Source organism: Pseudophryne corroboree, chromosome 9, assembly GCF_028390025.1.
Source record: "Pseudophryne corroboree isolate aPseCor3 chromosome 9, aPseCor3.hap2, whole genome shotgun sequence".
NCBI classification, from domain to species: domain Eukaryota; kingdom Metazoa; phylum Chordata; class Amphibia; order Anura; family Myobatrachidae; genus Pseudophryne; species Pseudophryne corroboree.
The window spans coordinates 417,908,409-417,929,425 of NC_086452.1; the positions used below are offsets into that span (position 1 = coordinate 417,908,409).

Below are 21,017 nucleotides of genomic sequence, written 5' to 3' on the forward strand. Positions count from 1 at the left end.
ACTACATGAAAAAAAAAAAATACTACCAATCACCTTTTAAGGCATATATAGTGTGACAGATGCTCAATTAGCTTAGTGATATCATTCAGGTGCTTGAAAGGGAGGGGTATTTCTAAGCAAGAAAAAAAGGCATTTTGTTTCCCCCAGCACACTGAATGATAACAGTAACCAGATGTAAATCCCACACAATATTAGAATTCAGAGATCTCGGTTACATATATTTGCGCAAATGTATGAATAAGCCCAAAAGCCGCATCAAGGCGTCTCTGTATATTTGGGGTCCCTAGCACTATATCTAGGTGCAGGGTGTGGCACCACAAAACACCTTTTAAGGCAAATTTGAACTACTGCTAGAATTTTACTTGACTGCATTTCTACGCAAAATTTTATTTAAAAAAAATCCAGATAAATCTTTGGTTTACCCAGGAAAGACAAGAAATTGGCGAGGACATCATACCTTTAGAACCTGGCTATTCACCGGCATCAATCTTAGATCTGCACGCTATATAAACACTTTTATTGATTGAACCCCATGCCAAGTCACCTCAACCGTATTTGTTAAGTCTTTTTTTTTTCCTCTTGAAAGTAAACACAGGTGAGTAAATCTAAATTGAAAAATGGAAGGTGAGTGTATCGTCCTCTAACAAACTGCCGATCAATAGTGTTGTTGGAACTAAATGTTAGTTTACTTAACAACAACAACTTCTGTAACTTACTTAAAGTAAATAAAAGTTGGCTGAGAGAAGCATTTACCGGCACAGACAGAGCAAAGCTTCAGCGGTTTAATGAAACACTCTCGCCTTTATGGATAGAAGTTCTGACAGCATCAGGTTTTCAGCTGTCAGACGCGAAAACAGAAAGTTCAAATAAGTAGCAGAACCGCCCTCCCAGTTCGTATCCTACAGGTACAGTACTTGTCACTTAAACGCAGTGGAGGCCATTTTGTGGGCTGGACCGATATTCATCAGAATGCCGCCTATCAATTGTCTAACACAGTGACTCAGGGGCATTGGACTAGAAATCAATGTAAGATGTACAATACTGAATAACTGGACTCCGTTCAGAATAATTGTTGACTTTTTACCATATCTTTTAGTATTGAGCATTGAAAAGTTTGAGCTGATCGAACCAATCTACCACTGGGTTTATTGTGAAAAGTGTAGGCCACTGTTATTCTGAACTGGGCTAACAGTCATGAAAATGCAGGCTATTAATTCATTAGGAGCAGTGGCTGTTGCAAAGCGGGGGCCGCAGCGCAGAACAAAACTAAAAGAAGACAGCTGGACAATATTACACCAACCGCACCCCCAAACGCTGCGCATCATCAACAGGAGTCATCGGGAACAGCAGGCTCATACGGGTGTGGTATGCAAGGTCGACCACACTTAGGTCAACAGTGTCTAGGTCGACCACTATTGGTCGACAGTAAGTAGGTCGACATGGTTTCTATGTCGACGGGGACTCTAGGTTGACCTGCACTAGGTCGACATGACAGAAGGTTGAAATGAGTTTTTGCACTTTTTTTGTTGTCGTTTTCTCCGTACAGTGACCGGGAACCCCAATTAGTGCACCCTGTACCCTCGCATGGCTCACGCTTCGGACAAGGTGCCTCGATCCGCTGCCGCTGCGCTCGGCACAGGTTACCGTTCCCAACTTTAGTCCACGTGGATCGTAAAGTGTGAAAAATTTCAAAAAAATTAAAAAAACAAATGTGAAAAAAAACTCATGTCAACCTTTTGTCATGTCGACCTAGAAACCATGTCGACCTACGCACTGTTGACCAATAGTGGTCGACCTAGACAGTGTCAACCTAAGTGTAGTCAACCTAGAGACCAGCTACAGGTTCATACACAGGAGTCTGGCAGGTGAGCAGATAAGTCAGCCAGCCAATGGTAGCTGGTTGGCTCTAAAGCCCGGCTGGTCCCAGTTAACTTTCTACTGCCGCTGACTCCAAACAATGTTGGGCAGCATTTAGAGGTGTGGTTGGTGCTGTCCAGGCTCCTATCTTTTAGTTATGGACTGTGCTGCAGCCCCTGCTTTGCAACTGCCACTGATGCCACTGTGACATATTGGGCCAGACGTACTAAGCCTTAAAAAGTGATAAAGTGGAGAGTGTCAAAGTACCAGCCAATCAGCTCCTAACTGCCATGTTACAGGCCCAGTTTGAAAAATGACAGGAGCCGGTTGGCTGGTAGTTTATCACTCTGCACTTTATCACTTTTCAAGACTTAGTACATCTGGTCCATTGCCCTATTCAGATGGTGCACACAGCTGAAAGAACAGATGTTGGGAGGGATAAATCTCCAAAGTGCGCATAAACAGCCCAGAAGAAGTCGCTGCGCACGAGCTAAAGAACAGTGTGCGCACAACTTCAGATGGCTTCTACGACCCATGAGCCGTCCAGGGTGGAGACTGGGAGACGACCCACAGTCTTCGCACAAAGAGGTGTCAGGGGTGTGTGTCAGCATGCGGCTGTGATCCCGTTAGCAGCACCACAGCCATATCCTACAAAAGCTACCAGGGAGACTCTGCTCGCGGAGTCAATGTAGTAGTACTACTTTTCTTAGTGCAGTAAGACCATACAATCTAGATGGAAAAAGGATTTTACAGGGTCTGTCAATGATACTAGCTCTACTATTACACCAGCTTAATACATACATATGTTGAACAGTAGAAAAAAAAGCTATTTAAGTCATTGTCAAGCAAATTCACTATTAATCAAATAATTCAAGTGGTGCGATAAGGATTCAACTTACAATGAAAGAATGATGACTTGTGAAGAAGCTGGTCCAAGTGACGGGATAGCAGTCAGTTCATTGTAACCCAATTGGCTAAAAATACAAAACAAATATGGAGTACAATTATATATAGAAAATAGGATAAAGAGTAACTCAATACACGACAACAGCACTGGAACAAATACAGGTCACACACACACACACACACACACACAGTGAAAAAGAGTTTAGTATAATACAGAGGTTCTCAAGGCAGCCCAACAGTCCATGACTCAGCACAGACGCGTAAATTAAATTAACTAAGGTGCTAATTAAGTCACCTGTAGCCAAGCATGGATAAACTGAAAACCTGGACTGTTATAGGCCCTACACACATGCCGATTTTTTGAAAGATATGAACGATCTCGTTCATAAATGAACGAGAACTCGTTCATATCTTTCAGTGTGGAGGCTCCAGCGATGAACGATGCGCGGCCCCGCGCTCGTTCATCGCTGGTCTCCCGTCGGCTGTGCATGCAGGCCAATATGGACGATCTCGTCCATATTTGCCTGCACGTCTATGGAGCCGGGTGACGGGGGGAGTGAAGAAACTTCACTCCCCCCGTCACTGCCCCCCCGCCGCCGGGTCGCCCGTATCGGCCGTCAAGCACCTCGGCGGCACATCGCCATATGTGTAGGGCCCTTTAGAGTGCCTTGAGGACCGCATTTGTGAACCTTTGTATAATGTATGTAAGATGGGAAAATAAAATCACAGTGGCGTAAAACAGTAATCTATGTAAAAGCACAACCTGACATACATTTCTGAGGTAAAAAGATTAAAATATCAATAATGGAAAATGAATATTACATATATTTCTTTAAAAAAGGCCACAAGTCCTTAAGAACAAATATAAACGGATTCTTATTCTACTACGGACAAGGTCACAGCATTTTCAGACTATATTGAAGAAAAGTATATTCACACCTGTGTAAAATGTAAGTCTCCCCTATTGTAACGACAAATGGTGAGTGAAAAAAAGCGGAGAAATGGACCAGTGGATAAGTCTCCCATAGCAACCAGCTTCTACTTATCATTTTACAGAATGTACTTGATAAATACTACCTCAAAATATGTTTGGTTGGTATGGACATGATTTACAAGTCTCTTTTCAAAAAACACAAGTGTAAATGCATTTCCCCTGTGAATCTTTCATAAAGTGTCATTTACAAATTATTCTGGATAAGACCAGATTAAAAACTCCAAAAGGTTCCCTAATGTATAGAAACTATACACAATAGGAGGCATGTGTGAAAACACAGTTAACTGTACAGTAGATGCTGTTACCCGTAGCACCCAAATTCTATATTATTTTACAAAACAGTTTATAGAATTACCTGATTGGTTACTATAAACAGTATCAACTTTTGTTCACAAATAGAGCGGGGTGTATTAAAATTCATAGCCGCTAATCGCATATGTACTAACATCGCAATGCGGTAACAGAGGCTCCCCGTGATACCTTGCGAAAAGGACTGCAGGGGGTCTCTGTGGGGTCCATCACCTCCCAGCCCCAGGAGGTGACGAGTGCTGGGAGTCCCCGTGCTCCTTCTCCCCCCACCCCACCCCCTGCAGCTGAAAGGAGAAAAGGCTGTGCTGCGGGGGAGAAGGAGCGGCACTGGTGACTGCCTGGACACAGGCTTCTATAGGGTATCCCCATAAAAAGTCCTCGGCGGCGAAAACCCGGTGGCAGGGTTTTAGTACATATGAAAATGCGGTAAACCCCCGAAAACAGCATTTTCCCTTTAGTACATCCAACCCATAATCATATACTGTAAGTTCCTTATTATTTATATACACATTATATATACGGAGAACTATAGGGATTCCGGTACTGCTGAAGGTTTCCTGTGGACACAACGTGCCAGTAATCTATTTTTATTTTATTTGTTACTTCCTTTGCTACATCAGTATCTCCAAATCTGAATGACAAGGGAGGGGGATAAGTAAATAATGATCTCAATCAGTCCCTGGTAACTTGGTGACATGTTTGAAGTCTATCTAAAAAGGCTATTTATCTAGCTGACAGGTATACTTTCACACGAAAATAGAAAATGAAATACTCCTTGTGTTTATCCGATGAGATATTCCACTAATTAGTACAATTTTTTTCGACTGGCTCCTTGAATGATGGGGGCTCAGTCTGCGGCCACCCTCATTGATTCTCCACCTCGCGAGCACCAGATTGAAGCAATTACCTGTTCAACTCTAAACTCGGACCTGGGGCAGCTCTAACCGTTGCTGAATTAGCAATTTTATATTATACTTTACAAGAACGCACTTTTCCCAAGGTGCACATTTTGTGGCAGCAGCCTGGGATGAAAATAAAAAGAGGAACCAAAGAAAATAGCTGACACCCACTAGATCTTCTGCGGTGGCCTTTTTATTTATGGAAGAAAAATATAGGTGGAACACGCATACTAATATAAGCACAATTTGTGGTAAAGGACATCGGGATATTAATGCGTTCTTAAATGACTTTATATTGTATCTGGTTTACAATGCAAACAACAAAAAACTTGGCAAGTTAAATTATATGGTAACCCCAACTTATTAATAAAAATACACATGTAGTTAAGTTTAGCCAAACCGTCCTGTTTCAAAGGGCAGGTATCCAGCACTGCAGAAAACACCTGGGCAGGTCATTCAAATCATTTTCTTCTATAGAAAAAAAAAAAAAGTAGGCTCTGGCGCTCTATACTGCAATGGCACAACCAGGTGCTATATACACCAATTCATGCATAAAGCAGGCTATATAGTCTGGACAGAGCCAGTCTTCTTCTCCTGGATCAGTCTCCAGTCTTTCATTTTTCAACAGACTCTTGTTAGCAACATCCCTCCCCAAGTCATCGCCCCCCTCCCTTTACACTTCCTCCTTTGGTGAACTCATCAACTCTATTGGGCTTCAAAACAATCTATGCTGGTGATACCAAGATCCATCGACCTCGAACACACACACACACACACACACGACCCCCCGGACCCATCTCCAGCTTTCTTTCTGCTATTATCTCCTGTATGTCATAGTGCTTTCTTAAACTGAACATGTCCAAGGATGAGCTTTTTGTCTTCAGACGCTTCCAAGTCCCCTCACCTCACTCCTTTTCCCCATCAAAGGACAATACCCTCACTTCTCTTGTACAAGGCTGCTGTCTAGGAGATATCCTCGACTCCTCCTGCTTTTTCAAACTCCAAATTCATGCCACTTCCATGATTATATAGTCTCCAGTATCAGCCCTGTTTGCATCCTGGATGCAACAAAGAACCTCATCCACTCACTGGTCATTACTGTATCTTCGTTCTATCTGGCTTTTCATACTCCCACTTTTCTTCACTACTCCTTTCTTCAGCCTATCCTAAACGCCACTGCTCCGTTCCCTTTTCTCTCCAGCCACTCTGTATCTGCCTCCCCTCTCTGCCAGACCCTATACTTGCTTTCCAATTCAACCCACATGATAAAACCCTCAACCAAACCTCTACCCCATTCATATCTAATCTCATCTCTCTCCGAACTCCGACCATTCTACTTTACTATACCAACGACAGCCACCTCTCTTCCCAACTGATTGCCTTTATCACTTCCACCTCCAGAACTTCTCCTGTGCTGCTCCCCACCACTGGAACTCCCCTCCTCCCTATATCAGACTCTTCACCTCTTTTCAAAGCTTCAAAAGTACTCTAAACCTACCCCCTTTGTAACTGCACCTGGACTCACCCCTCTGTGTTACCCATGAGTGACGGTTCCTCCCTTATAGATTGTAAGCTCTCACAAGCAGGGCCCTCTTCCTTCATATACTCTTTCATTCCTTAAGTACATCATCATCTCATTCTCCTGGTATACTTTTTGCTATCAGAGTCTCTCAACCTGCCTACTACACCACTCAACTTGGATACAGTCTCAGCCACTGCAGATTTTCTAGTTATATTTACTGTATCTGTATAGCTGTATTGTCATTGACTGCAATGTATATATTTTGTCATATGATACTGTGGACCCTTTGTGATGCATGATAACTGATGTATAACAATAATAATCTTAAGTGGACAAGACACATCTATTCCAACCAGGAACCACAGAATGCTATGGAGAACTATGATGCTCCACAGGCAGAGGTGCTGGTGTTCCTCCTGTGACCACAGCTGATGCCAAATAATGGAAGGGGTCCCTGGGTGACATGAAACCTGCTGAAATAATAATTTAATGACTACCTGCCCTTCAATTGGTAGACAATGGCAGCACCTAGAAGGTAATGGTGGAGATCCAACAGAAGCTGTTTCTATAGAGGGGCCCTGGGTTTATTACAGAGGGGATGAGTGTTTCTCAGTTTGTCTCAGGTTTAAAAAGAAAATACAGCTAAATGAATATAAAACGTGTTGTGTAGTACATGGTGTACTGTATTGGGCTAGTCGTTTTTGGGATACAGAGCACCTTATTGATGCTGCCCCACTTCCCAGTCCATAGCACCACTTCATGTTCTAGTAAATTTGGATTTAATCACCTTTCATGAGATTGCAATAAACAAAATAAGAGAGAGCAATTCACACTACAGCTCACTGGGAAGAGATGTATCAATACTTGAGAAGAGATAAAGTGACGTTGCACAAAGCTTCTGTTATTTAGAACAGTTATAAGCGGAACTTCCCTACTTTATCACTCTACAAGGCTTGATGCATCAGTCAGCAATAGCGGAGATTATAGAACGTATCTATATTATCCAATTGTCACTATAATAAGCATAGACAGGGCTGTTTTTCAGCAGGAACCAGCAGGAACTCCGTTCCTGAACCTCTCATTAAATATGACAATCGGGAACTGGGTTCCTGAACCTGTCCTGGGTCAAAATGCAAGTTTAAGTTAAAAGTCCATTTTGAGTGCCTTCTTTTCTAAAATCGACTACTTTTCTTTTTTTAATAGCTCTACCCCCAGACCTGAACAACCTTTTTTTTTTTTAATAGCTCTACCCCAAGACCTGAACCACATTTTTTAATAGCTCTACCCCCAGCCTGAACCACTTTTTTCTTTAATAGCTCTACCCCCAGGCCTGAACCACTTTTTTCTTTAATAGCTCTACCCCCAGACCTGAACCACTTTTTCTATTTTTTTTTTTATTTAATAGCTCTACCCCCAGACTTGAACCACTTTTTTTTTTTTTTAATAGCTATACCCCCAGACCTGAACCACTTTTTTTTTTTTAATAGCTCTACCACCCCCAGACCTGAACCACTTTTTTTTTTTTTTTAAATAGCTCTACTCCCAGACCTGAACCTATTTTTCCAGAAAAATAGCACTGAGCCCAGATGCAAAAACAGCAACCAAGAAGTCTAGTAATCAAAGCCACCATTCTTACAACAAATCCCCAGTCACCTTATGATTTTCTACTTCACCGGGACAGACAAAAGGCTGAAAGGAATTCTGTCACCTCCAGCGGATAATTAAAGGATAACCCCACCTACATCTTAATATTGATGTCTTACTAAATGGTTTAGTCAGGTGTAACAAAGATAATTCGGCTTCTGTCTGGCACGGTGTACGGACAAGTAAAGACGTTTCTGCGAGTGATACAGAGTAGGGTGTTATGACAGATACATCAGTTATTAACTTATCCCCGGCTGATCCATACTACCTTTCACACAGCAGAATAACTCAGGAACACTGCTTGGGTCCTATAGTGTACACATTCATCGGTTTTATTGGTGTGCTCATGACGGATTCTGGCTAAACAGTCTTTATTTCTGTTTCACGTTAACAGACACCCTGTCCGAGGATGGAAAAGCAGGGATACCCCATATAAAATATTTATGGACCAGCTGCCTATATGGTGTCAAGTGAAAGCGGAGACAGTTAAAACACGGAGCAGACCACTTGTGTCTTGCAGGCTGATGTATTAAGTAATACTAATCTCCAAATAACATGCAGGAGTGTAAGTGAGAAAACAGGGATTAGCCACAGAGTTTGCAGATTGTGTCTGCAGCGTTAATGGGCAAGATAAAATAAGATTTTACTTACCGATAAATCTATTTCTCATAGTCCGTAGTGGATGCTGGGACTCCGTCAGGACCATGGGGAATAGCGGCTCCGCAGGAGACAGGGCACAAAATTTAAAAGTTTGACCACTAGGTGGTGTGTACTGGCTCCTCCCCCTATGACCCTCCTCCAAGCCTCAGTTAGGATACTGTGCCCGGACGAGCGTACACAATAAGGAAGGATTTTGAATCCCGGGTAAGACTCATACCAGCCACACCAATCGCACTGAACAACTTGTGATCTGAACCCAGTTAACAGTATGATAACGTAGGAGCCTCTGAAAAGATGGCTCACAACAATAAACAACCCGATTTTTTTGTAACAATAACTATGTACAAGTATTGCAGACAATCCGCACTTGGGATGGGCGCCCAGCATCCACTACGGACTATGAGAAATAGATTTATCGGTAAGTAAAATCTTATTTTCTCTGACGTCCTAGTGGATGCTGGGACTCCGTCAGGACCATGGGGATTATACCAAAGCTCCCAAACGGGCGGGAGAGTGCGGATGACTCTGCAGCACCGAATGAGAGAACTCCAGGTCCTCCTTAGCCAGGGTATCAAATTTGTAGAATTTTACAAACGTGTTCTCCCCTGACCACGTAGCTGCTCGGCAGAGTTGTAATGCCGAGACCCCTCGGGCAGCCGCCCAAGATGAGCCCACCCTCCTTGTGGAGTGGGCATTGACAGATTTAGGCTGTGGCAGGCCTGCCACAGAATGTGCCAGTTGAATTGTGCTACAAATCCAACGAGCAATCGTCTGCTTAGAAGCAGGAGCACCCATCTTGTTGGGTGCATATAGTATAAACAGCGAGTCAGATTTTCTGACTCCAGCCGTCCTTGAAATATATATTTTCAATGCTCTGACAACGTCCAGCAACTTGGAATCCTCCAAATCGCTAGTAGCCGCAGGCACCACAATAGGCTGGTTCAGGTGAAACGCTGATACCACCTTAGGCAGAAAATGAGGACGCGTCCTCAATTCTGCCCTGTCCGAATGGAAAATCAGATATGGGCTTTTATACGACAAAGCCGCCAATTCTGACACTCTCCTGGCTGAAGCCAGAGCCAGTAGCATGGTTACTTTCCATGTAAGATATTTCAAATCTACCGATTTGAGTGGCTCAAACCAATGGGATTTGAGAAAATCCAAAACTACATTGAGATCCCACGGTGCCACTGGGGGCACAACCGGGGGCTGTATATGTAGTACTCCTTTTACAAAAGTCTGGACTTCAGGAACTGAAGCCAATTCTTTCTGGGGAAAAAATCGACAGGGCCGAAATTTGAACCTTAATGGACCCTAATTTGAGGCCCATAGATAATCCTGTTTGCAGGAAATGTAGGAATCGACCCAGTTGAAATTCCTCTGTCGGGGCCTTCCTGGCCTCACACCATGCAACATATTTTCTCCAAATGCGGTGATAATGTTGTGCAGTCACCTCCTTCCTGGCTTTGACCAGGGTAGGGATGACCTCTTCCGGAATGCCTTTTTCCTTTAGGATCCGGCGTTCAACCGCCATGCCGTCAAACGCAGCCGCGGTAAGTCTTGGAATAGACACGGTCCCTGCTGAAGCAGATCCCTTCTTAGAGGTAGAGGCCACGGATCTTCCGTGAGCATCTCCTGAAGTTCCGGGTACCAAGTCCTTCTTGGCCAGTCCGGAGCCACTAGTATCGTTCTTACTCCCCTTTGCCGTATAATTCTCAGTACCTTGGGTATGAGAGGCAGAGGAGGGAACACATACACTGACTGGTACACCCATGGTGTTACCAGAGCGTCCACAGCTATTGCCTGAGGATCTCTTGACCTGGCGCAATACCTGTCCAGTTTTTTGTTGAGGCGGGACGCCATCATGTCCACCATTGGTCTTTCCCAATAGACCACAATCATGTGGAAGACTTCTGGATGAAGTCCCCACTCTGCTGAGGAAGTCTGCTTCCCAGTTGTCCACTCCCGGAATGAACACTGCCGACAGTGCTATCACATGATTTTCCGCCCAGCGAAGAATCCTTGCAGCTTCTGCCATTGCCCTCCTGCTTCTTGTGCCGCCCTGTCTGTTTACGTGGGCGACTGCCGTGATGTTGTCCGACTGGATCAACACCGGCTGACCCTGATAGAGGTTTTGCCAGGCTTAGAGCATTGTAGATTGCTCTTAGTTCCAGTATATTTATGTGAAGAGACGTTTCCAGGCTTGACCACACGCCCTGGAAGTTTCTTCCTTGTGTGACCGCTCCCCAGCCTCTCAGGCTAGCATCCGTGGTCACTAGGACCCAGTTCTGTATGCCGAATCTGCGGCCCTCCAACAGATGAGCACTCTGCAACCACCATAGCAGAGAGACCCTTGTCCTTGTCGACAATTTTATCCGCTGATGCATCTGCAGATGCGATCCGGACCATTTGTCTAGCAGATCCCACTGAAAAATTCGTGCATGGAATCTGCCGAATGGAATCGCTTCGTAAGAAGCCACCATTTTTCCCAGGACTCTTGTGCATTGATGCACAGACACTGTCCCTGGTTTTAGGAGGTTCCTGACTAGTTCGGATAACTCCCTGGCTTTCTCCTCTGGAAGAAATACCTTTTTCTGAACAGTGTCCAGAATCATCCCTAGGAACAGCAGACGTGTCGTCGGGATCAGTTGGGATTTTGGAAAATTCAGAATCCACCCGTGCTGTTGGAGCACTACTTGAGTTAGTGCTACTCCGACCTCCAGCTGTTCTCTGGATCTTGCCCTTATCAGGAGATCGTCCAAGTAAGGGATAATTAATACGCCTTCTCTTCGAAGAAGGATCATCATTTCGGCCATCACCTTGGTAAAGACCCTGGGTGCCGTGGACAATCCAAACGGCAGCGTCTGAAACTGATAATGACAGTTTTGTACCACGAACCTGAGGAACCCTTGGTGTGAAGGGCAAATTGGGACATGAAGGTAAGCATCCTTGATGTCCAAGGACACCATAAAATCCCCTTCTTCCAGATTCGCTATCACTGCTCTGAGTGACTCCATCTTGAACTTGAATTTTTGTATGTACAGGTTCAGAGATTTCAGATTTAAAATAGGTCTTACCGAGCCGTCCGGCTTCGGTACCACAAATAGCGTGGAGTAATACCCCTTTCCCTGTTGTAGAAGGGGTACCTTGACTATCACCTGCTGAGAATACAGCTTGTGAATGGCTTCCAATACCGTCGCCCTGTCGGAGGGAGACGTTGGCAAAGCAGACTTTAGGAACCGGCGAGGGGGAGACTTCTCGAATTCCAACCTGTAACCCTGAGATACTACCTGCAGGATCCAGGGGTCCACCTGCGAGTGAGCCCACTGTGCGCTGAAATTCTTGAGGCGACCCCCCACCGCCCCTGAGTCCGCTTGTAAGGTTCCAGCGTCATGCTGAGGCCTTTGCAGAAGCCGGGGAGGACTTCTGCTCCCGGGAAGGGGCTGCTTGGTGCAGTCTCTTACCCTTTCCTTTGCCTCGGGGCAAATATGAATGTCCTTTTGCTCGCTTGTTCTTATAGGAACGAAAGGACTGCGGCTGAAAAGACTGCGTCTTTTTCTGTTGGGAGGGGACTTGAGGTAAAAAGGTGGACTTCCCGGCTGTTGCCGTGGCTACCAAATCCGATAGACCGACCCCAAATAATTCCTCCCCTTTATACGGTAATACTTCCATATGCCGTTTGGAATCCGCATCGCCTGACCACTGTCGTGTCCATAGACTTCTTCTGGCAGATATGGACATCGCACTTACTCTTGATGCCAGAGTGCAGATATCTCTCTGTGCATCTCGCATATAAAGGAATGCATCCTTTAATTGCTCTATAGTCAATAAAATACTGTCCCTATCCAGGGTATCAATATTTTCAGTCAGGGACTCCGACCAAGCCACCCCAGCACTGCACATCCAGGCTGAGGCGATTGCTGGTCGCAGTATAACACCAGTATGTGTGTATATACTTTTTAGAGTATTTTCCAGCCTCCTATCAGCTGGATCCTTGAGGGCGGCCGTATCAGGAGACGGTAACGCCACTTGTTTGGATAAACGTGTGAGCGCCTTGTCCACCCTAGGGGGTGTTTCCCAGCGCGCCCTAACCTCTGGCGGGAAAGGGTATAATGCCAATAACTTCTTTGAAATTAGCAGTTTTTTATCAGGGGTAACCCACGCTTCATCACACACGTCATTCAATTCCTCTGATTCAGGAAAAACTACAGGTAGTTTTTTCAGACCCCACATAATACCCCTTTTTGTGGTACTTGCAGTATCAGAGATATGCAAAGCCTCCTTCATTGCCGTGATCATATAACGTGTGGCCCTACTGGAAAATACGTTCGTTTCTTCACCGTCGACACTAGATTCGGTGTCCGTGTCTGGGTCTGTGTCGACCGACTGAGGCAAAGGGCGTTTTACAGCCCCTGACGGTGTTTGAGACGCCTGTACAGGTGCTAATTGGTTTGTCGGCCGTCTCATGTCGTCAACCGACTTTTGCAGCGTGCTGACATTATCACGTAATTCCATAAACAAAGCCATCCATTCCGGTGTCGACTCCCTAGGGGGTGACATCACCATTACCGGCAATTGCTCCGCCTCCACACCAACATCGTCCTCATACATGTCGACACACACGTACCGACACACAGCAGACACACAGGGAATGCTCTGATAGAAGACAGGACCCCACTAGCCCTTTGGGGAGACAGAGGGAGAGTTTGCCAGCACACACCAAAGCGCTATAATTATATAGGAACAACCTTATATAAGTGTTGTTTCCTTATAGCTGCTTAAATATATATATCGCCAAAAAATGCCCCCCCCTCTCTGTTTTTTACCCTGTTTCTGTAGTGCAGTGCAGGGGAGAGCCTGGGAGCCTTCCTAGCAGCGGAGCTGTGTAGGAAAATGGCGCTGTGTGCTGAGGAGATAGGCCCCGCCCCCTATTCCGGCGGGCTCTTCTCCCGGTTTTTCTGAGACCTGGCAGGGGTGAAATACATCCATATAGCCTCAGGGACTATATGTGATGTATTCTTTTTAGCCAGAAAGGTAATCTCATTGCTGCCCAGGGCGCCCCCCCCCAGCGCCCTGCACCCTCCGTGACCGCTGGTGTGAAGTGTGCCTGAGCGCAATGGCGCACAGCTGCAGTGCTGTGCGCTACCTCATGAAGACTGAAAAGCCTTCAGCCGCCGGTTTCCGGACCTCTTCTTACTTCGGCATCTGCAAGGGGGTCGGCGGCGCGGCTCCGGTGACCCATCCAGGCTGTACCTGTGATCGTCCCTCTGGAGCTAGTGTCCAGTAGCCTAAGAAGCAAATCCATCCTGCACGCAGGTGAGTTCACTCCTTCTCCCCTAGGTCCCTCGTTGCAGTGAGCCTGTTGCCAGCAGGACTCACTGAAAATAAGAAACCTATCAAAACTTTTACTCTAAGCAGCTCTTTATGAGAGCCACCTAGATTGCACCCTGCTCGGACGGGCACAAAAACCTAACTGAGGCTTGGAGGAGGGTCATAGGGGGAGGAGCCAGTACACACCACCTAGTGGTCAAACTTTTAAATTTTGTGCCCTGTCTCCTGCGGAGCCGCTATTCCCCATGGTCCTGACGGAGTCCCAGCATCCACTAGGACGTCAGAGAAATATTTCCACAATTTATAGTCAAAGATGTCTATAAGTGTGTATTATGTGAATTATATGAATTTTACATTAAATTGACGGACACACAGCAGTGAGATAATGACACACAGAGCAATCAAGGAAAGGGGACAGCAGGGCTGGACAAGCCCGCAATAGAACAGGGGAAATTCCGGTGGGTCCCACTGCCTGAGGGGCCCACACCCTCCTCTATCAGAGGGTCAGTTATCTTGTGGAGCAGGACCACTGATAAACATGGGGGCTTGGTTCGCCTAATGGTTATCAAAGTGTCTGAGGAGGGGTAAGAGTTAAAATAAATGCACGCCCGAGTTGATGGGAAACGGAGCCTGATCCTGATATCCAATATTTATTTTTACAGTACTTAAATTCACGAGGGACATTTGCTTCACAGTCACCAGAGAAAGTGACCGAAAGCAATACAGATTGCTATGGGAGGGGAGGGGAGGATTCTCTGTTACTTCCATTAGACATAGGGACACCTAATTCAGGGGCTCTGATGCCAACTTGATTTGGGAGAGTTCCTTCCACGCTCACATACAGTGTATGGCTATAGAGAGAATAATGTAGGACTGTGTTTAAGTCATTTGGCAAACTGTAACCAGCACTGGTTTCCTACTTTACTTTTCTCCTTCCATCCGTAGGAGTCACAGATATGACCGTCCAGGGCTTACATGACCAGAAAAGAGAGATTAGATATCAGTTTTGTTTCTTTCGGTATACCCCTTTTCCACTAGCTTTAAAAACACGAGTAAATGCGCGGGGGCACGCATTTACCCTTGTTTTTTTCATAGTGGAAACGGCCCCTCCTGCAAATTCTTGGATCAAGTGATCCGGGAATCCAACCCGGGTAGCTTGCTGGGTTGAACACGTGTTCAAACCGGTAAGCTGTGTAATGTGAACGGAAGCCGTGTCGATGCGACACGGCTCCCATTCACAGTGTATGGAAGGGCGGCGCTGGGAGATCGTGTGATCTCCCAGCGCCACCAATGCCGCGTCACCAACCCGGCAATATGCCGGGTTGGTGAGCGCTGTGGGAAAGGGGGCTGTAGCACGGGTCGCTGCCGTGTCAGGCTCCCGGCTGCGACCCGTGCTACAGGTGGAAAAGGGGTATAAGATATTGAGGATGACTGCATTTACAGCAGAACAGGGGTTCTTAAGAGAAAAGTGTGTAGTCTACACACAGTGAAGGGAGTCATTTTGTGGGTGATCTAATGATTATGAAATCTACAGTATAAATTCAGTTAGAACAATAGTGCCTCAGTGATGTCACTAGCTCCTAGATTCTCAAGAATATTTGTTCCACCCAGAAAATGGCCGCCTTCATTTGTGTAGTTATGGATGCGCATTTTTAAGCACTTAAAGCTAGAGGAAATTATTATTTGTATTTAAAGCTAAAATCTAAAAAAAAAAAAAAAAAAAAGTAAAAGAAAAAGAAAAGTAAATCTATAGGAACCAAAATGATTCCCTTCAAATTTAATTAAGATTGATACTGTATCTAAATAACTAATGGAAGTATCAATATCTAAAACAAAACATTGTATTAAAGCATGTAGATATGGTCAAAAGGTTCAGTTGTTATCCAGACCAAACACCAGGGGCCGGATGTAATGAAGTCCGAGTTGGCCCGAGGTGCGGGTTCCCGACTGAACTCGGATGTTTTTTTAAAGCGGCAATCATTTACAAGGCATGGCTTTGTCTTGTACATGACTGCCGCTTAAAAAAAACCTGCCAGAGTTCAGCCAGAAACCTGCATCTTCGGCCAACTCGGACTTCATTACAGTTGGCTCAAGAATGGGGAGGAACTGATCTAAGAGTTATTGGCCGTGGAGTGATTGTAAGTTCCAGGCAGGGTGGTTTCAGTACTGCAGAACCTCAAGGTCATGGGAACTGATTTCTTGGCAACCATAATGGGCAATATGGATGGTGTAATGGTTAGCATTACTGCCTCACAGCACTGAGGTATGGGTTTGATTCCCACCATGGCTCTAACTGTTTGGAGTTTGTATATTCTCCCCATGCACTCTGATTTCCTCCCACAGTCCAAAAATATACCAATAAATGAATTGGCTCCCACAAACAATATTAACCCCAATGTGTAAGCGTGAGCATGCACATGTGTTTAGGGCAAACTAGATGGGCCGAGTGGTTCTTATCTGCCACCAAATTCTATGTTCCTATTAAGCTCCTTAAATTCAAATTGATCATCATTTAGATGCCACAGCCTACCTGAGAATTGTTGATAACTACAGTATATGCCTTATTTTACTGCTCTAGTCTACCTCTCTCCTAATGGCTACCTCCAGCAGGATAATGCGCCATGTTGCAAAGCACACATTATCTCAAGCAGATTCCAAGAAGATGACAATGGGGGTGATTGCGACTTGATCATTTAGCACAGCTACGATCAGGAACACAGACATGCGGGGGGACGTCCAGCATCCAGCACAGGGCTAGCCTGCCCGGCATGTCAGTCCCTGCCCCGTCGCAGAAGTGCAAAAGCATTGCACAGCGGCGATGCTTTTGCACTTCAGGAGTAGCTCCCGGCCAGCGCAGCTTTTGCGTGCTGGCCGGGAGCTACTCATCGATGCCCGGGCCGCAGCAGTTGCGTGTGACAACATGCAGCCGCTGCGGCCCGCCCCTCGCACAGTCCGGCCACGCCTGTGTTGCCCGGACCGTGCCCACAAAACGGCGGCCGAATGCCACCGTGCTGCCCCCTCTCGCCCAGCGACCGCCTCTGTTTGTCAATTAGGCAGAGGCGATCGCTAGGCAGCGACAGCCGTCGGCTGTCAGCCATGCACCGGCGCACTGCGGCACCGGCGCATGCGCAGTTCTGACCTGATCGCTGCGCTGTGAAGAACTGCAGCGAGCAATCAGATCAGAATGACCCCCAATGTTCAGTGTATTTGAATGGCATCAGTCACCAGATCTTAGTCCAATTAAAAAAAAAATCTTTGGGATATGGCATAATGAGAGATTTGCATAATTAACATTTAGCTGAGTGATCTGCAGCAGATACCATCTCTATGTTATGTTTCCAGTACCCTCCTGAATCAGTGTCATGTAGAACGGAGGCAGTTCCGGAGACGAAGGAGGTTCCACACAGAACTTGAAAGTTGCACCCAATAAAGTGACCACTCAGTATAATATGTATATGTGCTATAAAAATATACACACACGGCTTTTCTTTTTTTGTACCAAAACTAAAACTAAAAAAAATCTAATAAAGAGTAATAATCAAAAGGCTGATTGTTCCCCTTTAAATAGATCGAAACGATATCTCCTGGCAGGGTCAGACCGGCTCACTGGAAGACTGGGGAAATTCCCAGTGGGCCCACTGCCTGTAAGGCCTTCTTCCTTTCTTAAGGGTCGGTTCCAGACAAACAATAATCCAATGTTAAAAAAAAAAGCTTGGAGGAGCAGGACCATGAGCTGGTGGCAGACATGGGATCCTACCGTTGCATATTACCCCAGAGGGCCCTCTGTGCCCCCGTCTGACAGGGTCTCTTGGACCAGTCACTGAAACAACTCAAAAAGAGCACTAAATACCAGACAGACAGAAACATGTAAAAAAGACAAAGACTCTGCTGATGTAACTGAACAGACAAGAGGCTGGTGCCCAGGGACGGAGGGTATTCTGTTTCACCTCTCCAGCTGAAGTACCAACAATATCCTCTAAAAACGCTGCAAAAGCTTCAAAGAAATACTCACACTTCCCGTAGCCCCAGTAGCCCCACAAGGGCGGCCGGATCGATCTCCTTCAGTTTGTTGTGGCTCAGGTTTCTGTTAAAAATGACAAAATAAAAAATAAAAATTAGAAAAATAAATAAAAGAGTGAGAGAGAAAGACAATGAAATCAGCATATGACAGCCACCGAGGTCAGCGGAAAGCCGCCTGACGATTATTCTCTATCGAATGAGGAAAACGATCTGCTATTACACAAGAGCACTTAGATAATGGCAAAGCTTTTTCAAACTCGGCAAACAAGCCAATTACAGAGGCACTATAAGTATACATGAAATGCCCTGTAAACTGCGTTCCCCGCTAATGAAATCAGCAAATTAAACTGCATTACCCAGTCTTTTGTTTTCATTTATTTTCTTTGGTTTGAAGAGCCAAACAAATCAATCTTGAAGCATTTAGTCAGCGACAGGCTCATTTGTCTGATTTCCCAGGCATTAGAAGTATTATGGCAATTAATGAGACATCTGTAACACTAATCAGTCAGGAGACACCTTCAGGAGACAGAAAGTGCAAATTGTATACATGCTGGTCTTGGAAAGAATGCTGCCTGTACAGTACCGGAGGTTCAGCAGGAACGTATACTGATGAGTTTACATTCTAATGCGAACGTCTATGGGATGTAATGAGACTTGTATTATGTTATAGGATAGAGCGGAGAGCATCAGGTCACAGGCAGTGTTATCAGACATCTGCTGAAATCACAGGCAACTCACTGTCACACTACAAAAGCTGATCACTCTATAAAGACATATACCCGGGGGGCATTTACCAGCCCACATGCCTTGGCCTAAGCTATCTCCTGTGAACATATTACTTTGGTGCTTTGATATCAAATTGCTGGGATCCTGCAATCTGGCATTTAAAAGTGGACATTAATATAATACAGACACACACACACACACAAACAAAACTATGTAAAAGACAACAACTGCATTGGATCAACATTGCGACCATCAGTCCCTCCCAACATCAGATGGTTACTCAGAATGCCCACCACAAGAAAGGTGCTATCGACAGAGAAGCTGCGCCAGAAGGCGCAGTCTCTAGCTTCGGCACGCCTCTGTGTAGAGCAACGATCCCCTTTTTCTGCCCAAAATGCCTGCAGTGGGAAACTATGGCTTATGTGCATTCCTGAAACCATCGGTCAAGTGTGGACTGGAGAGAGGTATGAGGCACAGGACTGGAGAAGGGTACGAGGCACAAGACTGGAGAAGAGTATGAGGCACAAGACTGGAGAAGAGTACGAGGCACAAGACTGGAGAAGAGTACGAGGCACAAGACTGGAGAAGAGTACGAGGCACAAGACTGGAGAAGAGTACGAGGCACAAGACTGGAGAAGAGTATGTCAAAGTCAGAAAAATGTCTCTATGCACGTTGCCATATTTGCACCGCACACTGGTCCGCGCTGCGCATGCGTACGCTCTCCCGTGAAGGCGCATACCCGCAATAGCGTGCACTCGCAGGCGCGGTATGCGTATTTACGGTAGAGTTTATGTAGTCGTAGCGTGCGACTCATTCGTTACAAATGTTCACAATTAATGTAGTTTGTAGATCATGGTCACCTTGATAGATTCTGAAAGTCTGGTTAAAATAGAAGGTCCCTGTTTAAAGGAATCCCTCTTTGTATTGTACGAAGGGTCTGACAGGAATCATACAGCAGTGTTTGGTACCCATCGGAAGAGTATTTAATTAGTAATATTCCGGTGTTGGTTTGGAGCGTATTAATCGCTCGTGCGAATAGTTATGGACATAAGAAGTTTATGTCCATTTCTATTATTTACACATACTCAGGTATGCGGCGGGAAACCCAGTTTCCCACCCACCTGAGCTGTTGGAAATCGTCACAGCCCACCTGTATGAATCACCCTATGACCTTTTGTTATGATGCAGGGCCGAATTCCTTCGGCCAATGGACAATGGGATTGTAGGACCATGAGATTGCATTGTGTGTGGGGCATAAATAGGCAGGCCGACCACATCCAGCGCTCACTCTCTCATCAACGGTTATCTGCTGATAGCCGGGAGCTGGATATCGAGGCGCAGGCGATCATACCCTTTGTGCGTAAGTTTCTCTCCGTAATCATTGTCTTTCTGTGAGCCAATTTCTCTCATCTCTCTCTCTCTCTCTCTCTCTCTCTCTCTCTCTGTTCTGTTCTCTCATATCTCCCCTAGACTAGGCTAGTATTGTATTGTATTAGATAGTATTGTATTGTATTGCATTTAGGTCAGTGTAGTATTGTCTTTTTGTATTTATTGTTTAGTTCTGTGGTTAGGAAGTCTCTGTTATATTGTAGTGTATCATTTGTACTGTTATCCCCTTTTTCAAATATATTAGATATAATACAGTTAATAGGCTTTGGAACCTAAACCAGTATCTGTGTATTTTCTATAGTATTAAGTGTTCACTTGAGCGTCGGTGACGCTCAAGCAGCTTTGTAGTTAGTCAGGTTACACAAGGTTGCACTTACACCCTGTATTCACATTAAGTTATTCTGTGTATTTCATTGGTATAAGGTTTAAACATTAAGGTATAGCGTTGTGAGCGTCAGCGCCGCTGGTGACCTCCTCGTGGTCTCGAGCGTATGCTACGCCATAGCGAATCATTACTCTAGTCATAACCAATAACGTGTCCTGTGATCACTGGGCCGTGAGCGAACGTGACGCTTGAGCGTCTCGCCTACGGCTGAGCGATCGTTACGCAACTAGCGTACCATTACGGTACTTCTTAAGCAAACAGCGTACAGCGTTCTTAGACTTCATAAAGGGTTGTTTATACGACAACGGAATTTAGAATTGTCAATTGGGGACTCGTCCTATCCTTCTCATATCTGCACTAGGTAGATCAGCAGA

At 45.4% G+C, this 21,017-nt stretch overlaps 1 protein-coding gene across 1 annotated transcript in view; it reads right to left on the reverse strand.

Moving 5' to 3' along the window:
- The window catches only part of LRIG1 (leucine rich repeats and immunoglobulin like domains 1), a 125,500-nt gene that overhangs the window by 46,707 nt on the left and 57,776 nt on the right, over positions 1-21,017 (reverse strand). Inside the window, exons 2-3 of the mRNA XM_063940925.1 lie at positions 18,135-18,206; positions 2,757-2,831 (exon numbers count right to left, since the gene is read on the reverse strand). Of these exons, the coding sequence (XP_063796995.1) occupies positions 2,757-2,831; positions 18,135-18,206 (147 nt within the window). The remainder of the gene's footprint in view (positions 1-2,756; positions 2,832-18,134; positions 18,207-21,017) is intronic.